At 43.5% G+C, this 26369-nt stretch overlaps 8 protein-coding genes across 8 annotated transcripts; 3 read left to right on the forward strand and 5 right to left on the reverse strand.

The window, feature by feature from the left end:
• Positions 1-156: 156 nt before the first annotated feature.
• On the reverse strand, positions 157-556 carry BJ212DRAFT_1486127 (uncharacterized protein; the record flags this gene model as incomplete). The annotated part of the gene is made up of 2 exons (XM_041341078.1): positions 157-456; positions 512-556. The coding sequence occupies 2 exons, from the start codon at positions 554-556 to the stop codon at positions 157-159; spliced, it is 345 nt and encodes a 114-aa protein (XP_041187571.1).
• Positions 557-1547: 991 nt separating this feature from the next.
• On the reverse strand, positions 1548-1727 carry BJ212DRAFT_1283048 (uncharacterized protein; the record flags this gene model as incomplete). The annotated part of the gene is made up of 1 exon (XM_041331723.1): positions 1548-1727. A coding segment is annotated over one exon (180 nt), but the record flags the coding sequence as incomplete, so codon positions are not given.
• A 2808-nt stretch (positions 1728-4535) lies between these two features.
• BJ212DRAFT_1303848 (uncharacterized protein) lies at positions 4536-7292 on the reverse strand (the record flags this gene model as incomplete). The annotated part of the gene is made up of 10 exons (XM_041333496.1): positions 4536-4610; positions 4928-4978; positions 5085-5203; positions 5273-5420; positions 5447-5535; positions 5586-5621; positions 5826-6021; positions 6469-6646; positions 6878-7038; positions 7092-7292. 10 exons carry the CDS (start codon positions 7290-7292, stop codon positions 4536-4538), a joined length of 1254 nt encoding a protein of 417 aa, XP_041187573.1.
• A 1374-nt stretch (positions 7293-8666) lies between these two features.
• On the reverse strand, positions 8667-9676 carry BJ212DRAFT_1303849 (uncharacterized protein; the record flags this gene model as incomplete). Its single annotated transcript, XM_041333497.1, has 3 exons — positions 8667-8877; positions 8925-9346; positions 9401-9676. 3 exons carry the CDS (start codon positions 9674-9676, stop codon positions 8667-8669), a joined length of 909 nt encoding a protein of 302 aa, XP_041187574.1.
• A 5254-nt stretch (positions 9677-14930) lies between these two features.
• BJ212DRAFT_1303850 (uncharacterized protein) lies at positions 14931-16783 on the reverse strand (the record flags this gene model as incomplete). Its single annotated transcript, XM_041333498.1, has 8 exons — positions 14931-14981; positions 15017-15087; positions 15763-15860; positions 16054-16173; positions 16232-16252; positions 16324-16428; positions 16478-16600; positions 16626-16783. The coding sequence occupies 8 exons, from the start codon at positions 16781-16783 to the stop codon at positions 14931-14933; spliced, it is 747 nt and encodes a 248-aa protein (XP_041187575.1).
• Positions 16784-17198: 415 nt separating this feature from the next.
• On the forward strand, positions 17199-17828 carry BJ212DRAFT_1283132 (P-loop containing nucleoside triphosphate hydrolase protein; the record flags this gene model as incomplete). Its single annotated transcript, XM_041331734.1, has 2 exons — positions 17199-17456; positions 17508-17828. Coding segments are annotated over 2 exons (579 nt in total), but the record flags the coding sequence as incomplete, so codon positions are not given.
• A 147-nt stretch (positions 17829-17975) lies between these two features.
• Positions 17976-18346, forward strand: BJ212DRAFT_1223494 (uncharacterized protein; the record flags this gene model as incomplete). The annotated part of the gene is made up of 2 exons (XM_041329421.1): positions 17976-18137; positions 18188-18346. Coding segments are annotated over 2 exons (321 nt in total), but the record flags the coding sequence as incomplete, so codon positions are not given.
• A 1029-nt stretch (positions 18347-19375) lies between these two features.
• On the forward strand, positions 19376-20246 carry BJ212DRAFT_1283124 (uncharacterized protein; the record flags this gene model as incomplete). Its single annotated transcript, XM_041331732.1, has 2 exons — positions 19376-19454; positions 19504-20246. Coding segments are annotated over 2 exons (822 nt in total), but the record flags the coding sequence as incomplete, so codon positions are not given.
• Between the last annotated feature and the right edge of the window lie 6123 nt (positions 20247-26369).

A 26369-nucleotide genomic window follows, 5' to 3' on the forward strand; every position in this document is an offset into this window, starting at 1 on the left:
TAGAACATGCTTCCCAACATAAGCTCCCTGGGTGATATGTAGCTGGTCTACTGAGAGAGTAGTGGCAATTGATGTTGGAAGATGATTGGTAGCAAGCTTGGCCTTTGCCTGACACATACTTGTGTCCTTAGTGAGCTTCTTATAGTGATGATGCTCTCATTTCCCTTTCTGTTTGTGACTGCCAGTCTTGTTCTGCACGTTCCCCTGATCCACATTTGTAGCACTACCAAGGTGCTCTTGACTGTGCCCATGCAGCATGCTGTGCTTGTCTGGCACAGCTGCAGGCTCTCCACCAATGGGAACAGCAATGACCTGCCCTGCCTCCCACCCTCTTAATAGGTCAGCAAGCTGTGCATCTTGAACATTCAAGGCCCTGTGAATGAGTGGCATTGTGTCCCCCTCAGTGCACAGCTGGATGACTATTGCATCTACAGGCAGCTGGATGTTGGTGTGGACCTGCAGTGTGGTGATGAGTGTTTATTTGAATGAGGAAATAGAAACAACATCGTACATCCTGATCCAAAGCCCCAGGTGATCCAAGACTGTCATTTGCCATACCTGCTGCAAAACAAAGTGATCTCATGGAGAAATGAATTTACAGCCCTTAGCATAATGTTTGGCTCAACCAATGACATGTTTGGTCTTGTTTTTGTTACAAATATATTATGTGTGGCACTAACAACCATCTGGATTCAGGAAGGAGTCATTGTCACCAAATGAAGGGCAATACAAGGTGCTAATAGATGGCCAGGTGCTGTGGGAGTCCATGCAAGCCACCTCTGCGAGCAATGCAACAGTTTTGGCCTATGTTTGCCTTTGAACTGTCTTCAAGTGTGTGTCTGAATCCTTTCAAGATTGCAAACTGACCATTCTTGGATCTGTTTAGCCTATTGAATGCATCAACTCTCATTTTACTTTGATGAATGAATCTGACAAGAGTGCTGAAATGTGTGTTTTGGGTGGTGAGTACTGGCACATCAATTCGCACTTGTGGCCTTGCTGCTCATGATGTCCTGTAAGTTCAAGAATGACTCTGAGCAGTGCTACCTGTTTTTTTTTCCAATTGTTGTCCTTTGCAGATACAGATCTATGTAGGACATTACAATCTAGTCTATGGGACCCCTGGTGTCCCTTTCACATCTCTAGATGCACGAATGCCCTGATGTGAGGTGTACCCCCATCAGTCCACCATTTCCACCAGCTGTTTTAGATGCACCATCTTATTGATGGGATGACTTTTGATGATTCTTGTGTTAATTAAAGGCTATCATATGATTATGTGAATGTGTACTCTGTCGCCTTCAGCGACAGGTACAGGAATCAGGAGGGATGCAAACATGTGGGTTGGGCTGGTGTACTGCTTGGCTGTCAAAGGACATGTTTGGCTGATACTGCTTCTTTAGCAGGTGATTCTGTGTAGGTGAGTGTGTTGGTTGTGTGGTAGGTACAGGCTGAGTGGAGTGACATTCTGTGTGTTGGTCTGGGGGTGGATGGGATATCAGAATCTCACCAAACATCTTTCAGAATTGCCAAGTTGCATTGAGGAATCAAATGAGGGGTTGGGTGGCTAGAGGACTGGATAGGAGGAAGGGTAGGGAGGTGGCTTTTTGTCCAAGTGTTACAACTAGAGCATGACGGTCACAGCAATATGATGGGCAGTCAAGGAGGAGATGTGACATGGTTTCATTCATGTTCAGACAGTGTGGACAGTGTGGTGATGGAGCTTTGTTATGATAGCTTTCTGCTGCCCTTTTGGCATGCTTGTCTGCTTCTTTGTTACCATGTATATCAGCATGTCCTGGGACCCAGTGGATGGTGACTTGGAAATTTCTGTGCTTTTTCTTGATATCAGCTAGTCTGTTACAAAATAAATCGGTCAAGTAAGATCCTGGACATGAGTGGAGGCTTTCACTGGATTATATTGTAGCTTGGTTGTCAATGAGGATGGAAATTGGGAAGGTGGGGTCTTCCTCTGTGGCTAGTAGTTTGGCCACCAGATTCAGGCTGATGGCCTCTGCTTCGAACACTGTATGTTCTTTGTCAGTTCCAAGGTGATAACAAAGGGTTCAGTGCTACCTGTTGATGCCCACACTCCTGTGTGAAGCATGCTCTAGTAGGCAGTGATCTTTTTGGCTCTGCAATAGCCAATGGAAAGGGATCAAGCCCTTGCCCTAGGTGTCAATGCTGAGGCATCGCCTTAGAACAGAGAAGGAACACACAGCACACAGTGCAGAGGAAATAGGTCTGGCCCTCACAGCCCATGATATTGGCACAGAACAAGACTGTATCCTCTGGCTCTCCATTCCAATAGAGAATCAGGCAGATATGAAGCCTTGCGACAGCTTGTATATATGGCAAAGAACCTGATCAGCAAATAGGTTCAGATCCATGATGACAGAACTTGCAAATGAACACCCAAATGACAACATGATGATCCCATTGGTACCAGGGTGCAAGGGAGTGCAGAGAAACAAAGAGGTTGACAAAGCAGAAAAGAAAGTAGCAGAAAGCAGAGGGGCAATAGCACTAGAGCACTCCTGCCCAGACACATTCAACACCAGTCCATCCATGTCACATTCTTCACCTGGCTCCAAGGATGCTGCTGACTCACGCATGCAAGATGGACCTGCATTTTTGAGAAACACTGTGGTTGGGATGGTGTTCACGAGCTTGAACACAGGTTTGTCAGCCACTCATTCATCAAGCTCGCTGGATTGCATGCAGAGGGTGTCAGAAAATCAGTGATGCCATGCTTCCCACAAGACATTGAATGAGCACACGGCATCGTTCTTGAATTGGGTCATTATGGTCAGGAATGTCACACAATGGAGTGCGCCCTAGGGTGGAAAGCATCTACCATGCCATTCTGGCTAATGAAGCAAAAGGCCATCCACCAGCACCTCGCAGCATATGTCAATGTTGCTCATAGACTGAAGGAGATGGATGATAAAGCACTTACTCAGCCTCCCTCTGTTCAGAAAGCCACAGGCATGGGTTTGAAACGATATGACAAGCAACGATGGTCAAGACCAAATACATCATAGGTCCTCACACTAATCTACTCAGGTTGTGTTGAAGAATTGTAATGGTATGACAGGAGGGGAAAAAACACAGCAAGTGATCACAGCTTAGACAGTCAGGATCTGCCAGCAAAACACATTCAGTAATCCATTTTCTACCATTGGATATGTTCTGGTGTCTAGTTCTGGTGGGTGCTGTGAAACATTTTATGTGGATTCTGGGGTATTGAGAGGATGTGATTGATAAGGATTAAAGGTGGAAATGACATATATCAGGTCATGGTCTTGGGTGAGGCACACAGCCACAGTTATCACATCCAACAAGGGACTGAGTGAAGATAAGAAATAGTACTGTTTGATGGGGCAAAAAGAAGGTTTAGATGAGTGGTCAGGGTAGACTGAAATAAAGGAGAAGTTCAGAAGATGTTGGGCAAGTGTGTGGCAGTAGTATGGCAGTGTGACTTTAGTGAGTGGTCTAACAGTGTAAGACAGATGGGGAAGGACTGTGTAAAAGACAGGTTTAGAGAGCAAGGAGTGATTTAAAGGGCAGATGGCAAGGGTTTGGAAGGAAGGTAATGTGTGGATGGATTGAATGGGGCTGAGAAGGTCGGTAGCTGGAGGTGTGAGGGATGGTATTACGAGGGTGATGAGGGGCTGGACCAAGGATGACAAGGTCTTAACAAGAGAAGGTCGGAGAAATAGGAAATGGGCATGGATGGTAAAGCTGAGTGATGAGTCGGAAGGATAAGGGGCTTTGGGATGACTGAGCTGGAATAGATATGAAGCAGCAGCAGTAGGGGAGGGTTGAATGAGGGTGATTTAGTGGGCTGTAAGGAGATTTGGCTGGGACAGGAAGCAGGTTGAAGATGAGTTGAGCATGGGTTGAAAGCTGCATACAGCACAGGGGAAAAAAGGAAAAGAGGAAGTGTGGGAGAAAATATAGGATTGGGTTTAGCATTAGATTGACTGCTAGTGAGCAAGGAAGGAAAAGAGGTGCACAGGATTTACAGATTGATGAAAAGTTGGAATAGGGGTCACAGTCAGGGCAGGGACACTGCTCTCCGTCTGGCATGATCTAGAACTAGCTGCATGGATTGTTCAATGGCAATGGGCTAGACAGTGCAGGACACAGTTTGATTGTATTGCACCATGGGATGATAGTGAACATGGATCTAGCTGTGCTGGGCATGAGGAGCAGTCTGCAAACACATTTGGCTAGTCTGTAAGGAGATTTGGCCGCTTGATTGTGAGGAGTCTCAAGTCTCAACAGCATGACAGCTTGCTGAGCGATTTTCTGTGTGCATCATCCTGACTATGTGTGTCCCCTGCAACTGGCAGTCTCTGTGCTGCTGCCAATGATTAATCAACTGTGCACATTGAGCAAGCTGGTGGACTGCCTTTTTATGGTGCATCCAATGGTGTGGATGCATTTGTGAGCAAGATTACACTGGAGCATGCTCTTATTTTTAGTGAATGGCAAGTCTATATTTTTTGGAAGCTAGTGTGTTCTTTTGTTCAGATCTGGATGCCCTCTAACTCCAGTGCCCACAGTGCAACTTCCTTCTGGCATGCAAACTCATCAACTGTGCTCTTGTCAGGGTGATGGGTCAGTGAGCAAAGAAGATCAATCAAGGCAGATGGTGTGCATCATGGGGAAGTAGATGAAGCAAGAGAGGCAAGTAGTAATCGCCTCTTGACTTGGGTTGTATGCTCAATCATTTACTTGCCCTCAGTCATTCATAACATTGCTTCTGCCACATCCAACAGCTCCTAAACATCCACCACCTTCAGTGCATCCTTATGTCACATGATTCACCATGAGATCTGCATGGAGCTGTGAAACACTGCTGGTTTGTAGCAGCTCATAACAGAGTCCTGCTCCTTCAGTGCCAACCTTCTGTACTCACAGTGCACACCCCACCCTTGTCAGCCTTCCAATGCTCCACTGCCTCCAGACCCTCGTACAAGGTGCAAATTCATACAGGGTGCAAATTGATGGTTCATGATCATACCAATGTTAATAAGGCAACTAGGACCCAGCAGCACATGGCATGTACCATCCACATTGGCACAATCAGTGACAACAATGATGGCAATTCTCTTAATGTCATCCTCAAACTCTGTGACATTTGCATGGTTTGGTTCTTTCCTGAGGACAAAATTGAAGAAGGTGATTGGGGTGCCTACAAAATTGTGGCCTGCATCACATTGCCAACAACTTAGAGGGAAAGGTGCAGAATGACCTTACTAACCTCTACTGTACCACTCCCATTGCGCTTCACTCCAGGAGAAGGGGCAAGGATTGTGTTCCTTGTGCCAGCACACTGGCAGCTCTCCATCTTCCAAATGCTGAGTCTGGTGAAACGCGCTAGGTTTCCTCAACTTGTTCAGGGACTGTTGCTTGATAACATGCTCAAATGTTTCACAAACTCCCTCAATGCATCTTCTGATCCATGGCTGGATCCAGTGGGGGGCAATGATTCCTTCCCTTGTTCATGAATATTCCATCCCTTTTCTAGCAGCATGTCAAGCAGTGCTGAGCATGCATGGATGCGATGGGCTTACTGAAGAATGCCCTTTTTGCAACCATGACAGGATACACTACCAGGAAATCACATCCTTCAATGAAAGCCTTATCATAATCCTTGTTTAAAGCAGTCACAACACATGCTAATTTTCTATTTGTCAACAGGTGAGACGCTCTCTTTTCCAGACATAGTCCAACTTCAGCAACTGCCCCACCACCAATCGCCTTGTGAGCATGTGCTGGGCAAGCATTACTCCCATGTTCTGTTGGCAACTCACAGCCATATTGGCCTCCCTTCCTTTTAACTTCTTCATACCTCTGTGAAAGCTCCAGCCATATGCCACAGCACCTCATGGGAAGCAGTATAAGTCCCCACTTTTGCCCACCCTCAAATGCTGGCACCTGGTACATTTTATATGACTCTGTTGTCTCAACATCGATAACCTGGGTTTCCTGCAGTTCTCTGTATGTGATCTGAGTATCACTAGTTCTTTAGTGAATTGTTCATGACAGCCTTGCCATGAACAAGCAGAATTGCAAATAAAGTGATGGGCTGGTGGAGTGGCAAGCCCAGGCATGCGCTACCACTGCATCCCACACATCCGTCATCTCACATTGGTTTCAGCATTTCCACACCACATCCACCATATTTTTCCACTCAACCCCCGCATCTGGTGAGTCATGGACCTTTGCAATCTATCTGTGTCAATACCCAGTGGTACATCCACATTCAATCCCTTAGCAATATTTTATACAGCATTAATTATTTGCATTTGTTTCCCTATACATACTGTAGTGAACAGATTTACTAGTAGCATCCTAATCAAATGGTGTTCAGGAGCCACATTGAGTTTGATTGAGTCTTGTTGAGCCTTGTGTATGTGTGTTGTGTTTGCTTGTGTTTGTCCACAGTTGACTTACTTGTGCCTCTTTCTTTTTTTTGCTCTCTGTCCAATATGTGCATTCGACTCTTCCCCAACCACCTGGCATACCCTCCCTGTAGCAGGAGGCTGCCTCTTGCATATGCTGGAGATATGCTAGCTGGGGTGGTACACTCTCCACCCTGTAATGCCTGAGAAAGGTCACTGCTGGAATTGATCTGGAGTGCAGCAGCAGCAATAACTACTGCCTAGGTTTACAGTTGCAGTCACTGAGACCTATTTGGCTGCCATTATATCTTCCTAACTGCACAGCATCATCCTCCAGGTAGTCAGAGGTACATCTGGCATATGCTGGAGTCATGCTGGATGGACAACACCCTCCTCTTCCCTGTACAGGGCATAGTGCTCTTGGGCTGTAATGCCTGGGATGAGTTAGTGCTAGGACTGACTGTATGAAGTGTCCCATGTGGCCCCATGAGACAATGTCATGCTCCCTCAACATCCTCTTTGTATTGTTCATCTTGAACATAGGTACTGAAGGGTAGTATTCATGCCTCATGCCACACATCAAACACCATGGATAGTCATCTAATGCACATTTATGTGCATCCTATTTTGACAACAGTTTCAATGTTGCAATTAATGTATAAAGATTAAACTGACAGGTGGGCTTGGTATTGCACTTTGAACTGAGTGCTGGTCTGCACTACTTGAACATGACTCTGCTACACTAGTATATTTGACATGTTGCTTTATTAATCTTGCAAGTAGCACATGGTCAATCAGATCCACATCCTCTAGCCTTCTCTTCCATGTGCCATCCATTGCCTGCTGGACTTTGTCAGAGCTGTGAATTGCACCCATGATATTGTTTGTCTGAATGGGTGAACTCAGAATTTGCCTGGTTACCCTCCCATGGGTTGTGGAAGATATGATTCTGAAAAAACACACCAGGGGTGGGAATACCACAAAGTAGTGGGTATGTGTGTTTTGCCATCTACCATATGTATAGCCTTTACCATATCTTTGCATATTCAACATCCTTCCAACATCATTTCAGCCAATGCTGTAGGGGCATGCTTGTAGTGCATGGAATGTTGTTGTAGGCATGAGCTAGTTATCAGTATCTTGTTTTTTGTTCAGTCTGGTCCATCATGGCAGTCTCACAGCCCCGTATATTGATCATTTTTGTTCTCATCATGAAAGCACACCAACAGGGATCTCAAGATCATGCCAGTAGTGAAAAAAGAAAAAGTGGTAGGAACAAGCAGCAAGATGGTCTAAAACAGCAGTTGAAAAGATGTTCCGGGTAACATTGATCAACTGGCTGATTACTGACGAGAAGGCAAGAAGTATCCATGCAAGATGTATACATAGTGAGACAATAAAGGGGGAAGTGAAAATACATGTGTCTGGGATGGGTGCTAGCACTGTTACTGATCACTAGTACAAGCTTTCTTGACCATGTACATGTCAGCAGCAACAGCCATCTTTGAATGCCAATTTCAGCTTGAAGACATTCTCACTACTTTGAACAGTTGATATGGCATGATAACTACAGATGCAGGGAGTAGGAAGATTGTGTGTCATTTTTCTGTCCTGCCACACAGCACTTGTTCACCTTTCTGAACAGAATGGTTGAAAATCAAAAATTCAGGGGATTTGAGGATGAACAGCACAGGACTAAAGAATGGAGAGGACGCATGTACAGAAAGTTTGTGGTGAGTTACAGAGACAGAACATTCAGAGTCAGCATGCCTGATGATAGTATCCTTCCAGTCATTCATCAACCTTCATGTTGGTTGAATGAACCAGTTGTGTCAGATCCAGCATCTGTGTATATTGCTGGTATGTGTTGTTCTTCTGAAGCTTCTTTTTACCTAGCCCTCTACCTCTTTTCCTGCCTGTTTGAATTATTTGGGCGGCTGTGTCATTCTGGCACTCCGTAAGATCCACAAAGAAGTTTTGCAGGTCAGGAGAAGGGGGGAAATAGTGCCAGAATAATTGAGGCATGGTGAGTGTGTTTACCCTCTTGAAGTGTTTATTGTCCCTGTTGGTCCTTGCCCATAATGACTGCCAACTGCACCTCAAGCATTGAACATGGACCCTCTTGTTGTGATTGAAAATGTGGAGGTCTGCTGGACATGGAGTGCAACCAGGCTTGCCACAAGACTTGAATTCATAGCCAAAGGCATGCAGTCCAAGTGTGTCTTTTGTGATTTGGTAACATTTGATCTGTCAGGAACCATTGACAGTGGTCACATACACCACCACTGCCATCGTGTAGTCCAAGACATCATTGTTTGAGGTAAGCATGTGGCAGATTGCTGACCAGGGGTCTGTTTGTCCAAACACTCCAGCCTCCACTATAAAAGAGTACACAGTATGGGAGACCATGGAGGGCAGTGTTCCGGACCCTCCAAACACAACCATGACTTTAAACTGGTCGCTGAAGCACAGTGAATGAGGATGGTGCATATGGCATAAGAAACATACCTTTTGACTAGCTTTAACACAGATTCAAAGTGGTGGGAGACCCTGATTGCAGGTCCACAGCTGACCAGAAGTAGCCCCCTCCACCCCCCTCTGGCTTTGGTGGTGAGGTTGCACCACAGCTTCATTGATTTTGCAGTAGTGAGGATAGAGTGGTGACTCCTTGCAGCATCCGAAGCCTCTCCCATGCATTTCAAGAATTCTGTGCCAAGGTAGGCCTCGACAATCTTGGTGATGGTCATGTTGTTGCCTCCTGTATGCTGCAGCATTCCTGTGAACTCATCTGAATGTGTGTCAACAACAATGAATGTATTGGGTGGAAATCTGTGACTAGTGTTACCATGCATGAATTCCAAGCTGTCTGCCAGCTTCCTAGATTCAGATGCATGGGCTGCACCATGCATGTGCAAGGTTTGTGTGAACAACTATCCACAATGGTATATTCATTAGGGTGAAGGATATGGCTTAGTTCTACACACATTGTGTGGATGCAAGTGATAGTGATCCTCCAACTCAACCTTGACCATTGTTGCAAGGTAATTGTCCTTCATAGATTCAAAGTTGAGGTTGACAATGGCCATGGGCCAGTTCATCTTCACCTTCTTTCTTCGCCCAAAGCTAATGTAGGCATACTGCAAGGGTTGGTCCTTCCTGTCTCCCATCCTAAAGCATACCAGGCACAGAAAATCATCTTTGTTCTCCACTGATCCAAGATATATACAACCCCTGCTTTTCTGAGTTGCCTGTTCACACATGATGGCACCACACTGAATGCACTGATGTTGGTATCCCAGTTGTACTGCCTCACAGCAGAAGTGACAATACACACCTACAATATTGGATGAGGCAGTTAATGAGGGGATGGGCTCCACATGAATGCTCTCTTGACCTGACTGACTGTCTGTAGGTGGCTTTTAAGTCATTGGGAGGGCTACTTGTGGTACCATACTTCCAATGTCCACCTCCCCTGGCCCTGCTTGTGATATCCCACTCAGAATTACCCCTGGCTTGGCTTGTCTTGTTCTCTTGGGAGGCATGTCACAGAAAAATGGGAAAAACAAGTAAGGTTGTGTGATTGATTGTGAGATGATTATTCCTGACTCCCACACTTAGCAGTATCTACATCAATATCATGTGAACATATTATATCAGCTTTTGTTGAACTGGAGTTATCACATTGTGGTTATCAATATTGGATAACTGACTGCCAAAAATATGGAAAGATCAACCTATTGCATGGTCTGGAGTGCACATAGTGCATGCAAGGCACAGAGTAAAAGAGTTTGTGTGAGCAGTATGCCCTAAATGGTCATTGCAGACATCAAAATATCATTTAGAATGACAATCTGAAAGCCTCCCTTCCTGATTATGATTTGGAAGGTGAGGTATGGAGTTGGAAATTGCTTACATTTGACAGTGCTCCTTGGCACATAAGGTTTGGAATGCATATCTGGAATTCTAAAAGCTGCAGGAAGTCAATTATTTACAGTGTGTTGCATATGAGACTAGGGGTTCACATTGCAAACTTCTGACCTTGCTCCGATATGCAGGCAATTGGCCGGTGCTTTTTTTTGTTTTCAGATTTTAGATCTAGGTTACTTGTTTTCTACAATGTTCATTTATCTCACGTGATTACACAGCATGATGTTCATGTCAGGTGACTGACAGATTATCTTCCATCCAACATGACCTTGTTCCGCAAGGTGATTGCAGTACTTGTTTTTCAAAAACTTGGCCTCATAGTGACTAGAAGTTTACTGGCACTTAAAATCCTAATTAGGTTAAGGGATGTGATGTGTCACTCTAGCCAGGGCCTGCTGCTTACAAGATGTTACATCCCTTGACCTACTGTACTTCTGTGTATGGAGGCAACCATGACACATCACAAGGGGTTGGTTGCTAACTGTAGTCACATTTTTGGTAGGAATCACAAAAAATCTGCTGCAAAAATCACTAAAACTACTTTTTTGCCTCTGTGCCAATTTCCTGCTCATTTACTAGTCCCCTTATATTCTCATTGCTTCCAGCTACAATGTCAACCCCTTTGATTCCAAAAGTATCCAGAATGACAGCACTACAAGGTATGTCAGTGCCATCATCACCAGCCTCAGCATTGAGCTGAGACTTGGGTGGTTTATTCTCCAGGCTGTGAATGATACCTGTGCAATTTTCAATCTTGTCATGAAGTTTAATCGGTAGTTTACTCAAAACTCCCTCCATGAGAGTTTGAAGCCTACACTACTGTGACACATGACAGGGACATTGGTTGCTATTTTGTTCCAATGTCATGGGCAATCAAACAAGGTTGCTAACTTTGCAACTGTGGCAGTGTGTCACATGCAATCCATGGCTGTCTCCATACACAGAGGTACATGAAAAGCATGTACTGCAATCTCATATGCAACACACTGTAAACTTCATCAAAAACTGCAGCCATTCACACAGAAAAATGGGTTTGGTCTGGCAGCCTGGAAGGCCTGTTTAACCATCTTTGTATTGGGTCACCTGTCACATGGCACTCCCAGCACTGTGCTTACTGACACCTGAGGCAGGATAGAATTTGCTTGGTAGACAGATAGGTATTGTATCTGCAAAAATATTTTGCACTCATGATGGAATTTGTACTGCAATGGTATTGGACATCCAAATTTGTGATATAACATTTAGGCAGGTTGAGGAGAGAATATCCTAAATCTAGCATCCCCAACTCCTGAAGTGGAGGAGAGTTTTGTCAGTTGGAAATGTACCCATCCCTGTCAAGAAGTTTGTGGGTTTTTGCTTCCTGAATGAGTGGTTGCTGGCTGCTATGTCAACTGTCCTCTCTTGATGCATGTGTTTTTTGCAATCTTTTGTATGTCTCACATGACCTTCTGCATAAGATAAGTTGGCTTCATTCTCTCTACTTGTCCAGCAATTTTAATCCTGTGCTCCCCTCGCATGACTGAAGGTATGTGGGCATTATTGTTTTGATTCCTAGGTAACATGATTCTAATCATCACCAGGGTGTTTTCACTCAAAGAGCCTTGCATGGCTGGCTTTGGATTGTGCTCTGGACTATGTTGAAGGCTCAGTGTGGATCGAGCCACCATTCCATGCTGTGTTTTTGCAAATGTTGTTGAACTGCACTGCAGTAAATGTCAGGCCAGGTTGTGGTGATTTCCTGACTTTGGAAGTTCTTCTCATTAAGGATGATTTCATTACTAGATGCATTATCCATACTCTCAGCTCCAAGTTCACATTCAGTGTAGATTTCCTTGATGGATTGATGCTGGACAAGACTGGCATTATCGACACTGCTCCCATGCATGCTGTGATGAACATCTGTGTACAATGTTGTTAGAGTCTGACCATCTATGCTACAATTGGCTCTGGCTAATGATCTTTATTGTGCTTTGCTTCTGGCTCATTTTTCAGATCTCACCTGGTTGGAGGAGAGAATATGTGCGAAATATTGCATTTCTGCACATGTCACTTATCTTTTCAACCTTCTGATTGTGCAAAGTAAAAGATTTTTTATGGAAATACTTGCACATGCAAGATGAATGTCATCTTGCCAGCCAACGTTCTGCCTCATACTCCTACCAATATTGACAACCTCCTGAGTATCCTTTTTATAGGCCCTGCAAGCTCAGACCATCTACTCTCAAGACCACATTTTGAGTACATTCAAAAATATGGTCCTTTCATTTATGGCTGAAGACACACAATCACCTGTATAGTGATGTTGAAATAGATGCCAGAATTCTTGAACTCTGTTCAGTTGATGATGTGATTCCAGGGTCAATGGAATACATGGCTCAGGGTCATGAACAAGATGCTTGAGGTGTGTTTTTGGAAGAAACTCCCAGTGTGACAGTCAAGTTTTCTTGGGCTTAGATTTACTTACTTTACTTACCTTTACCTACCCTCACTTTCTTTAGCTTAAGTTCGCATTTTTGCTGCTTACTTAAGCATGTATCTCTTTCACCAGTGTCAGTACCAGTCTGACTGACAGTTCTCTTTTGATGATACATTCTACTTTCTGAGCACTGAGCCAAGTCAGAATCCCATGGGCTGAACATACTGCTCTCCACTCAGCAGCTTGGCCAGCTGTTTTGAGATTCCCACACTAGCTTTTTAGAACATCCTGCAGATTTCCTGTCAACTTCGACCATTTCTGGTGCTGACACTGATGTCCATCCCCCATTGTTATTATAAAAGATGGGGGTATCAGATGCTGAGTGTGTCAGACTTTCTGGTAGGGCATTCACTGCTGCTGTACTGTGAAATCTGATATCAAACTCTAGCAGTTTGGAATGCAAGTCTGATTTAATTGTTCACCATGGAGGGGATGTTGTGAGCAAGTACAAGAATCCTGACTTGCTACCAGGTATCTATCCAACTCTTTCCCCCCCTTGGCATTGGTAGGTTTGAATCAACACGACGTCAGACAGCTCTAGCTCTTGAACAGCAGGTCCAGTATTATTTCAACTTGACTGATGGATCATTTTGTTATCATCACTCTTTTTTATTTATGATTCTAAACATGATTTAGAGATGGTATGGGAATCTCAAAACAGCTGGCCAAGCTGCTGAGTGGAGAGCAGTATGTTCAGCCCATGGGATTTTGACTTGGCTCAGTGCTCAGAGAGTAGAAAGTATCATCAAAAAAGGACTGTCAGTCAGACTGGTACTAACACTGGTGAAAGAGATACATGCTTAAGTAAGCAGCAAAAATGCGAACTTAAGCTAAAGAAAGTGAGGGTAGGTAAAGGTAAGTAAAGTAAGTAAATTTAAGCCCAAGGAAAACTTGACTGTCACAATGGATGGCCTACCTTGCACCATTCACAAAGCGCACTTCCATTCCATTGCTCATGAACTGACTCAGGCATCCTCTTCTGTTCTAGAGCATCTCACCAGCAGACTCAAACAAGAGACAAAGTTTCAGAGTTAGTAGCAGAAGAGAAAAATGCTCTCAGCCTTCTCAGAAAAGGCAACACCATTGCTGCTCACATGCCTGGCTTTCAAGCAGCCAAAATTTTCATCCACAATGAGATCTGCAATTACTATGGTTGCTTTAATCTCCCTCATATTTTCCTCACTTTCAATCCCAGCTGTGCTCACAGCCCCATTTTTCAGGTGATGTACAGAAGTATGACTGTCAATTTGTCTCGCAGATTCCCCCACTTGGTATCTGCTCTGGAACATGCAATTCATATGGCACAAGATCCAGTTGCACCATCTGGTTTCTTCATATTCTCCATGCAATGCCTGTTCTAATATCTCTTGTGGATTTTGAGACTGGTCACTTCACACCATGAGGGAAGGTATCTGGGTTCATTTGCAAGCATTTCAGAATTTACAGGACACAGTGTTTTGCATGGTCATTATTTGATATGGTTGCAAGATGGTATCAATCCTTCTGACCTGCATACTTGTCTATGTGATGATGAGTCATTCCCCACCATCTACCTGATGTCGAAGTGCCTCTTGGTGCAAATTTTGAGTCATGAGTGCAATGTCCTGTCTTGCCTGTCAACACTGATGAATTTGAGGTGCAAAACATTCTGAAGGATTGGGATAATGTCTTCACATCCAAAACTTTTCCATGTGGTCAAGTTTTGCAATGCTATCATTGTCAAGCAATGTGTCACAAGCATGGCAATGAAGATCATTGTAGGTCCCTCTTTCCACACACGCTTGTAGATAGGTCTTACTTTGATCCACAAACAAACTCAGTTGTGCTTGACTGTTGTAATGCTTTGGTTAATTAATACAATCCATATGTTCTCATCTTTTGTTGCCATAACCACGATGTCAAGCACTTACTAAACACACTCCCTTCTTTCTTGAGCAGTTGTGTGTCTGCCACACTCTCCAAGTGATATGGCCTTGCAATCAGCAAAGATTTTGTTGCACAAATACCTTTCCAAATTCACCCAACAGCAACAGATCCATGCACAACAAGCAGCTCAGTACATTCATGGTATGGATGACAGTATTCCATCACATGAAACAGCTCCTATGATATCATCCACCCTTCTTGCCATCACAAAGACAATATTGATGATACCAAGCATGCTGATGATAAAGACGACAATGTGTAATACACTCACCTCCACATCCCAATGGACAGGAATGGCAAGCTCATTGAGATGAACCAGGTACACTGTTTGTAAAGGAAAGGCTAGATATATTGTTTGGAGGAATTATGCTGATATATTCAGGCCAAGATAACAACACAATAAGATCATCTAATGACAGCAAGTAGTGATTGTGATGTAATACAACATGAGATGAAAGGAATGAAAAGAATAGGGGTGTACATTGATTGTAACAGTAGCAACATGTCAAGGGAAACTAATCAAATCACAGTAAGTATGTACTGGACAATTACAGCATTCCCAGTGTTCCAATTTGAAACTTGAAACTTATCAGAGGTGGTGTTATATATATGAAACCATGGCAGTAATACCCCCTGCTACACACAAAGTATCAATATTGTCCTGCAGGTCCTCCAGCTTTGCAGGATTCAGCTCTGGCAGACTGTGAAATTCTGCTGTGATGGGAGGGAGAAATACAGTGTGATAATCAAGCTGCTCTGGCTCTCATCCTCTTAAACTGCAAAAAAATGTGCAGGAAGATTTAAACACATCCATCCCTGTGAGTACACAACAGGACTCTCTTTCTGACAAATATTGCATTTTGTCGTTGTGATGGTGTTTAACAGTGATGACTCCTGCCTGAAAATAATTAGACATAATGGAAGACATGCATAGCATATTGATATACTCAGTGTCGAAAGATCAGAGAACTACTCAAGCTTGAGCAATATGGTAATACAAGAAACTCTGGAACTCACCTCTAATTGCATTGAAACCCTTATACTTGTATGTTGTCCACCACAGATCACCTTGTCCTTTGCACCACCAGAAGGCAAACTTCCAGTGGACAACCCCACTGGTGCGTGTAGGTTAATACTCCACTGCAATTCAAGTCTAGTTGCTGGTATAAGGAAGTGCAAATTGGATAGATTATATCACATGTGTGTGATATCCAATAGGATCCAAGGACAACAAATGTGTGGCTGGACTCATTAAGGTCAAAGGGAAAAAGAGCATACTCATTATTGGCTAGAATAACCAATGGTTACCTGTTTTTATAATTCTTGAGTAAGGCGTGGACAGATTTGTCTGTGACTTCTTGATCCTTTGCCTGTTGAAACTGAGCAGCACCAACACTGTTGGCCAGAACATTTTTAGCTTTGCCTCCACTGTGTGTACATGTATCATTATCATAAACCTGATGGGAGCAGTGTGTGACCAACTGACCCATGCGAAATCATCAACAATCTATCAGAATAAAAGAGATTGCAGCTGACTCCATAATGTTGGTGATATCAATGTATAACAAAATCCCTTACTGGTGATCTGCCCAACAGATAGCCATGGACAATTCCATTTGAGTGATAGACTCCGCTGTGGTAGCTTTGGAAGTAAGACAGTGATTCACAAACTTCTTGGCAGGACTATAGAATGATTAAGGGAGTCATTATGCTCATACAATGTATTGCATACCTCAGCCCAAATTGGTGGGAATCCTGATAAAAGAGGTTTGCCAATTGTTGCACTATCTTTGGATGCTCCTGTGTAGCCCACCACATTTGCAACTTCATTGACAATATGGCTTTTTCTGGCCACCTGTAGTGGCAGTAGGCAAGTATACTGTGCAGGTGATAAAACCACCCCATCCTGGATGTAATACTGCCCTGCCTTGTCATCCTGTACCTCTGACCCAATATTCTTCTTGGATTTTTTGATGAGCGAGAGGAGTGTGGTGGCTCTGTGATCCTTGGCAGAAGCATCACCTGCCTGCACAAGCATACCCTGGAGTCCATGCACAGAGTATTATGATATGTCTCAAAATCAACTGTGGCCTACATCCAGGCTCCTTCCCAACCACTGCTTCAAGTGTGAGGGTACATCTGAGGTCACATGATACAACAAAATTTCAAACCCAGCATAACCTTATTCCCCTCACACTCTCAGTAGCGGCTGGAAGATAACATTTGTAAATAACATCAGCCACAGTGGCTGAACCAGTGGAACACAAATTTTATTCATGTAGAATGAACTTAGGGTTAGAAAGACAGGTATTTTTTGTATTAGAAAATTCATGCTACATAGACATAGCAACACACATTGGCCATTAATGGCTTCAGCCGCTCCTATTCCATCTCTCACTACTAGTTCAGATATTCCTTCCTTAGGTTAGATTCAGTCTGTCATGCAGCAATAATTTGGAGTCAGACCATGTTTATGGCAAGTGAAGGTTGCACAAGCACTGCTAAAGGGTGATCATGATATGCTCTGTACTGCAGGCACAGGAATGGGCAAGACACTTGGTTTTTGGATACCATTGTTATTCCAGCAGGGCATACAAATTGTCATCACACCTTTGAATATTCTCAGCAAGCAGAATGCTGTGTCACTTGCCAAGGCAGGCATACAAGCTATCTCAATAAGCACCAAGACTGCAACTACTGCAAACTTCACTGTGAGTCTGATCTCTAACTGCAAAATTTTACTCACCAAATAATACCCAAAGGCTATTCATGCACTCCAAGCGGTACCTGTTAGCCCTGAACAGATTATGAAGCCAAATGGAGAGTTTGAATGGCTACTAAAGGATGACTTGTTCAGCTCTTGGATTATCAGTATCATCATTGATGAGACACACTGTCTTACTGATTGGGGAGAATTTTGGCCAGAGTACAAGGAGCTTGGATGTCTCCACTATATCTTGCCTCCAGCAGTCCCTATCATGATTACATCCACCCCACTCACCAAACATGCACTCTCTAATGCAGTATGCCTCCTTCACATGTGGGCTGACAAGTTGACTACTATCTGGCATTCTATGGATTGACCAAATATTAAGCTTGAAGTCAAAAAATAATTCACACACTTCACAGCTATGCTGATTTAGCATTCTTGATACCAGCTGGGTAGAAACAAAGTAATCAACCACCTCCTAAATTCCTCATTGTCTTCAATGACATACAACATGCATGCCATTAATGCTGCACATTCACTTTGCAAGTATCTGCCTTCTGAGTTCTGCAACAAAATCAAATGGTTTAACTCAGACATGTCAAGTACTTACAAGGATGCAGAGCTTGAGAACCTTGTATCAGGAGAAACATGGGGGTTCTGTACAACTGACTCCTTCAGAATGGTAAGGCACGAAAAGCTTAAATCAAACAATGACTTACTGACTGTTTAAAGGGTATGGACATTCTTGATATTGAGATCATCATCCAATGGTGGGCAATGTACCACCTTACTACATTATGGCAATGTTTGGGGTGTGCTGCACAAAACAAGCAGTTGATGGGCACAGGGTTGCTCTTTGCTGAGAAAGAGTACTTTGATGATGAGCGGAAGGCTCAGGCCATCAGAAAAACACTATGTGAGAACACTCATAAACACCAAGCAATGGACTTACTGGAGGCAAGAAACAGTAAGCATCGCACAGTTGCTCTATCAGAAGTACCCACCAATGTCCCCCCATCAGCTTTGTCTGTTATGATCAAGCTTTGTCTGCAGCATACAAATGAAGCAAGTAAGTAATGTAGAACTTGGATTGGGGCTCGCACCAAGCCTGCTGCAACCAGTGAGCGTTCGTAGGTATGAGCTCACAGCAATCGATCTAGCTGTGAAGGCTATGATTGATTATCAACAATTACGATGGTAAAGTCGTCAATTGTTCTCTTTCAAGGCTAAGGACATTGGCAATGACAAGCTCCAATGAAGGTACTTGATAAGAGGAGAGCTTGCTTAGGGCTCAAGGAATAGATAGTATGAACCAAGTAGATTCAAGTTAGAGAATACAAGTGCTACCCATAAGGTATATATACCGTTGGAAGGGATAAGGGCAGGTCTGCCGTATTAATGGTAAGGGTAGAGGGCGAGTCGAGTCACAACGAGTCAAGATACCAAAGTAAGTAGAAAGTACTGGTTGAGTGGTAAGGGTAAAGGGGACATGAGTCATGGTGAGTCATGACAAGTCAGAATACCATAGTAAGTAGGAAGTACCAGTTACACAGTAAGGGCATAGGGTCGGTGAGTCATTGGATGAACTGAGGATAAGGTACAACCAACAGAACGGTCGGTGGAATGATAAAGAGAAAGAGATAGAACAGTTGAGAAGGAAAAGAGGGGTGATCACCCGAAGAGGAAAGAGTCCAGTGAGGGTGTGAGCAAGGAAAATGAATAGGGGCTAAACAAGCAAATGTTACTGTAACATCGTCCTCTCAAGTTGTCGATGATGAAGATTACAATATCAAGCTTGATGACACTGTTATACAAAGTGTGAATAGTTTGCAGGAATTGAAGGATGTAATGGCAAACACTCACCATGTAACCAGAGCTGAAAAGAGGAAGAAGAGGGAATTGGATCCTGGTATGGATTAACTTATTAATGCCAATAAATGTACAGGATTGATGTGCAGAAGGAAGGTCTTTAATGTGTGCTTTGATAATGAAGCAGCTGGTGAGAAATTTCAATTCAATTGAAATGGACTGCACTTACACCCTCTCAGACTTTGACCACCTCAATTGTGACCCAGAGCATATTATAGGCTGCTCACACTGCTTGGTTTTACAGCCCATGATTTGTTGTGACATTCACCATCCCAACCACTTTTCTACCTGCTCTTCTCCAACTGATGAACTCTCTGCCACATCCCAGCATTCCTGCATTCCAAAGTACAAACAAGAAGCATCTGACCTTGCACTGTTGGATGCCCTTTATGATTGGCATGAGGAGAAGACCATATCAATATATGGCTGGGCTCATCTCAGTGACCTCAGCCCTTCCCTTGTCCTACCCAATTCCATGCTAGATCACATCATTGACTGCATACATCATCACAAAATTCACAGTGTGCTTGAGCTGAAGAAGGAGACATGGTGGATGGATGCTGATAGGTTTGGAAATGAGGTCGTATTGCTTATTCAAATGCTTGCACCACCTGGTGCAAGCCCTTTTGCTATAACTCCTCTAAGCTGCACATCCAGCGCCACCAACACCAATGTTCCACCTTCAACACCATCCACACCATCTCCCTGTCTTGCTACAACTTCCAATGCTCCCAAGCCCAAGAACAAGTGTAGCACCTGCAGCCAAAAGGGCCACAATGGTGAGTGTCTCACTGTTTGCATTCAAATTTTCAAAAATATTCATTCATTAACAGCACACAATTGTGTTTGTCCAAGCCACCCATCTCATGCTAGACTAAACAAAGAAAATAACATCACATTCTGCTTAAACCAGCTCAACTAATATATCATCTAAATTGGCTCTACCCTCTCCTGCATCCATGCCCTCTTCTTCCTCATCTACCTCACCTTGTGCTGCTTTTTCCATCATCTCCCTTCCTTTGTCAATCAAGTCAACAATCAGAAACTGGCTTTTCCTGCCAGGCGATGGGATGTATGGGGATTGTTTGGCAAGCTGAATAGATAGTAATTCAAACATTTTCCTCATATTTGGTCCAGTGTGTTTCACCATGAGGTGTGCAAAAAGAAAATTCTTTTATATCATTGTCTGAGCATTCTGGTATGCATGTACCAGTGGGGACTCGCAGAAGTTCTGTGACTGTGTGTATATTCCCACTAACAGTGAAATTATTGATATCCATTGCCTGAGCAGCTGTAATTGATGTTTTGTGTAAGGGAATTTCTTTGATAACTTCAGGTGGGGGTATCTCCAACTTGAAGTGGTGGGAATACTCTAGTCTGTGAGTGCATAGATTCATCAAGAATAACCATGCATTGAAATGGTGTGCAAACACAACAATGGCTAGACATTTGTTAAAGTGCCTAACCAAAAATATTGTTGTAGGTCGATGCTCTGCCTAGCTGCTACACTTGCAAGCAAAAATGTTCGACCCTAAAGGAATTACTACTGAGAACAGCTGATGATACTAAAGACCCGAAAGTGCGCAGGTATGTAGAGCATGGGAATGTGGAAGTGCGGTCAATGAGCAATTGATGAGCAGTTGATGCGGAAGTGTGAGATGCTAGGGTAAGGGGTAGGGAAGTCTTAAGGAATGGCACAGGTAGCAAGTGAGGGCAAGGGTATTGATTGCATGGGTAAGGAAAGTCAAGGTAAGGTGTCCAGGTATAAGGTAACCAATAGGGGCTAAAAAGCGCGCACTAATGGTGACTGCTCCTAAGTAAAACCTAAGGGAAGGAAATACTGTAGAAGGGGAGTAAATACAAAGTAGTCACCCTAGGCACTTTATACTAGCTAAACCCTCTCAGAAATGGAAGGGACAGGACAGATGGGCAGTAAGAATATGTAAAGACATGTAATAAGACTGCAACACTTGTTACAACACACAAGGCAAGGCAAAATACATACCAATGAGGTAGGATGGACAATGGACTGACATGGGACATCTGTAAGGTAATCCAAAGGCGTGGGAAATTGAATGCAGGTACCCGTGCAGTGCAGGAGTGAATGTGCAGGTCTGCAGAGCGTGGGAATGTGTGTCTGGAGCAGGTTGAGTGCGGGAAAAGCAATCAATGCAGAGTGGTCATGTATTGATGCACCTTTCCATCACCTATATCAAAAGATGGCCATTGCAAGCCTAGCAGGAATATGATCGTAACAATGGTCTTGTCTTGTTAGGTTTCAGGTGACTTTGGACTCAGAGTGGATGGATAGAAGATCCTTCCAAGTTTTATGGGCAGGTAAGTCCTGTTCTATTGCTTGAGTATTCAAAGCTGACTTCCTCCAGAGCTCCCCAGAGCACTTCAAATCATCAATAGTGATATTATGTCAAAGCGGTAACATCAGGCCAGAGGTAAGGTGTTTCAGTGAATTTTTGATTTTTCCACAACAGGAAGTGAGATTTGAGGTCAATATCAAAATTGTCATAGGCATATGATGCAAGGAGACTTCAACCAAGTTCTTGCATCACATTTTGTGATTTTGCTGACATAGATTTCACTGCAGTATGAATTGCATCTGTGGACATTGATATTCTGATGTGAGTGAGAGTGTCAACTACATTTTGCAGTGTGTGCATTGACTGCAAGAATATCCTGATGATGCTCTGTAGTGCATTGGATTTCCAGTTTGTACTCTGCATCATGATAGTCAAAATCATGACCTTTTTCTGATTTAATCAATATCTAAGATGTTGACATGTGAGCAAGGCATTATACTGACAATGTTAAATATAGTGGCACATCATTTGTATGAATATCTCACTTTGAGGCCACCATATCCCCTTCAGAGGTGAGTGCATTTATGAATCCCTCAAGTTCTATTGCTTCCACCTGATCCAAATAATAGTCATCAACAGCTTCTTCCACATCACTTATGACCATGTCTTTGTTACTTCCCAACCTCTCATCCTCACCAAGTAGAGCCCCAAGCAATCCCATAATCCTGGTGCATTAAACTTCATTGTCTGTATGGTCTCCTCGATACTGAACTCTTTGAGTTGTTGCATGTTTGCACTCAATGTCCCAAAGTGCAAACCACTTTCTTTGGAAGCCATGGTGCACACTTCACAGACATGTACCCCTTGTATGAGTTGGGTGACTGTCATATCCCATATGGTGGACCTAGATCCCATAATATTCCCACACCTTCCATGCCTATTTCCAGACCCCACATCCAACTCATGCCCAGATCCCCTTCCACTGTGTGCTCCACACCTCAACAGGATTAGCTCCACTACAAATTTACCCCTGAGCTCTGGACATCTGGATCTTCACTACTAGCCTAATCTGTACACCCCTATCCTGTCCACCATATGCACATTCCATCCAGCAAGACATCTGGACTTTACCTCCTCTTGGATTCCAGACTACATCTACCATCTCACATATCTCAGTCCTATTTCTGCCTTGCCTCCCAGATCTCTGGACCTTTGTCTGTTAACTGTTACTATCTCTGGACCTATTCCCACCCTCCATCCAAGATCCTGCGCCTATCCCCATTTAGGCATCTCTGCCTTTCCAGTTCTCAGTGATCTCTGTTTCCATCTTGCTGATTGATCCTTGTACTGGTTTCATCTTTAAGTTCATTTACTTATGTTCCATCTCACTTACTAATGTGTTTCTGCATGCTTGTACATAGCCTTACTTCTTTGCTTACTGATCCTCTTGGATAGCCTCTAGTATATAACCCCTGTACAACTCCAGTAGACAGTCTGAATATCAACTTAGACTTGCCTAATCTTCTCTCAGACTTTGGTCCACCTAAGTTCTGTCCTATCCATCAGGCCCAGGGATTGATTCCCTAGGCTGAAACCTTGCCTTTCTGGTACTTACCCTCTTGCTGGACTTAGGTCCAATTCCTGTCTCTCTGACTCCACCTAAGGATAGTCTACCTCTGTTTGCTTCTACATTGGACTTCGTCAAATGTACCCCCTATTCCTTCTGGACCTCCTGTCCTCTGTATCCCCAGACATCCTGTTCTTTGTACCTCTGGACATCTTGTTTTCCTGACCTCTGGACCTCCTATCCTTCCATCCTGTTTCTCATAGAGATATTACCTTGGGGTCTCTCCACTTCTTGTGCAGTGGAAACTCCTCTGAGTATTTCCTGTACTCCTCTGGAACTCTTCTGTGCTCCTCCAGAAGTCCTCTCACACTCCACCAGAGTAGCCAGCCTCTGGAGGTCCTTCAGACTTCATCTGAAATGAAGGGCACATACTCAGGTAAGGGGCACAGCATACAAGCTGAGGCTAAGCCCCTCTAAGTCAGTCTCTCTCTCCCTTGAGCATGGTTTTTAACAGTCACTGTGTGTGCTGAGTTATTTGGTCTCAAAGGATGCTTGAGAATTGTACTGATTAAGCCTTCTGAATGTACAAGGAGTTCACAGACACGTGAATGGTGGTTGAGCTCCTGGCAAGTGAGTAGCATCAAGAAAAATTGAAAAGGCGTGATTCCAGCATCTTCAAATGTAGTCAATATGGATTGAAATGAATGTTTTATTGTATGACTGTCAACATCAACTGTGACATTGTGCTACTGTCCTGGACTCAATTGTAGCATGAATTTTCTAATACAAAAAGTTCCTGTGTCTTTCTAACCCTAATTTTATTTTATATGAATAAAATTTGTGTTCTGCTGGTTCAGCCACTGTGGCTGATGGTGTTCACAAATGTTATCTTCCAGCTGCTGCTGAGAGTGTGAGGGGAATAAGGTTATGCTGGGTTTGAAATTTTGTTGTATCATGTGACCTTGGATGTACCCTCACACTTAAAACAGTGGTTGGGAAGGAGCCTAGCCTCCATCAGGCCATATCACTCCATAGGAAAGCAGAGCATCCAATTTATACAATGTCTTTGGTGATTTGAAATGTGATCTTGTGTTTGAGCTTGGCTTTCTCTTGGCTAGCAGTGTTGAAGTAGGCATTTTTGTGGTCCATCCACAGATGCACATCGAGGGCTAGGGATCTGAAGCCCTTACTTGTCTGACATGCCTCTAATGAAATATCAATGCTAGCTGCACATGGAACACCCAGCAAATCCCTTCAAAGTATCATGACACCACATGTGTTAGCATCAGTGAACCTTAACTGGAGAAGAGTCACACTGTGCAACCACAGTCTATGGTCAAGCCTCATGATTGATCTTCAGAAGCTCATTTGCGACCAAACAAGTGGGGGTTGACACCATTGACCACCATGCTTGCATGTTCAGGACAGTCCTTGTATCAGCAGAGTGGCTCACAAAGGAAGACATCAAGAAGCATGACTCACCCAGTGATATCCTGGACAATGGCCATGTGCAAGGAGATCCAAAGGATCCTGAGAAGATGGTGACAGGCTAGAAGTGGGTCAGATGGTGGAGTTCAGTGACTAGATATGCAGAACAGTGCATACCTTATTTACTCTCCAACTTCATCATTTAAATAGTCTTTAGGTTCATTACCTGCCTGAAAATGGTTTGAGACTGTCACACAAGAGTTATGACAGTTTGTAGACTTACACAGTCAAATAAGATAGTGGTCCATAAGGCTAATTGGTTCCAAGATAGAGAGGAGCCTGAGGAGGCACACATGAGGCATTTTGAAGAGGTTGAAGAGTTGCAGAGGCAGCATGAGCACATTGACACATTGGAAGAAGAGGTGCAATGTCAGCAGGCTATGCTTGACATCCTCAATGACAATGTTGAGTGGCTAGAGGCAGATAATGATCACTACAAGAAGGACATTGATGGATTCATTAGCAGAGGCATTCATGATGGTATGGACCACAGAGAGATGCTTGCATCAATGAGAGACAAAATTGTTCAACTGTTTGACAATGCTAACTTGTAATTTTTGCTTTACACATTACCTGTTAAGGTCATACTCAAGGGCTAATGGATCCTAAGGGCTTTGGCCTCAGCTCATGCACTGTGCCCCTTACCTGATTATTTCAGAAGGGCAAGATTAACACATCCAGAGGATCAGACAAGTAGCATAGCAGATCTGGATGACTTCCGGATGCAGGATAGGTATTGCAGGGCTAATTTGGACAAGTCCAGACTAGAAACTAATGGTATTGGACTGTTATAGACAGAGGTGGATATAGATAGACTATAGGAATCAATCCTAAGTCTTGGAGGGTGACGAGAGTAGAGATACTCAAGTCCAGAGGACAGGAATGAGTAGAACTAAGATGATATTTGAACTGAGGTGCTACAGAGAGCTACAGGAGGTTATATACTATAGGTATCTAATGGAATGATCAATCAGCAGGGTCTGAGGCTATGTACAAAGCATATGGATGGTCTATTGGTAAGTAGAAACAGACCACAAATAATGAAACAGAAATGAAGCATAGGTAACAGATCAGTGAGTAGGACAGATATACAGATAACCGAAATACCAGAGTTAGGGGATTACCGAAAGGAGACAAGCACTGATTGTGGACCAGACTGGACAAGTGGCAGATTGGATGATGAGATGTTGGAGGGAGATAAGATGTGGATCAGATCTGAGATCTGGATATGTGGATATGATATTACCCCTTCTCCTATGAATGACTGATCATTCAACATATTTCATTGTCTGATAGGGAAAACATCATTTGCTACCTGTTGTAACTATTTGCCTATGAACAACTTGCAAAAAACTTCATTTACATCTTATTGGACCCCCTCCTCTACAAACAACTCATCTTATGAAAAATTGATGCTCTCATATGCAAAGTGATACAAAAGTTTTCATTTCTCTATGAGAACATCAATGTTTCATAAGTGGAGTACCTATGTGAGTGTGCCATAACAGCTGTGAGTCTTGTGGGTGCATGTTGCTGTATCAAGTATGAGTATTAGTTAGGTTTACTAGTACAGCACATCCACACTACAAGTCACCCAATTTTTTGCATCCCAGTACAATATTTGAATCAGTATATAGAGCATTGAGTATCTAGTAGTACAGGATTTGTTCAAAAT

The sequence above is a fragment of the Suillus subaureus genome (genome assembly GCF_016647635.1).
Source record: "Suillus subaureus strain MN1 chromosome Unknown BJ212scaffold_49, whole genome shotgun sequence".
NCBI classification, from domain to species: domain Eukaryota; kingdom Fungi; phylum Basidiomycota; class Agaricomycetes; order Boletales; family Suillaceae; genus Suillus; species Suillus subaureus.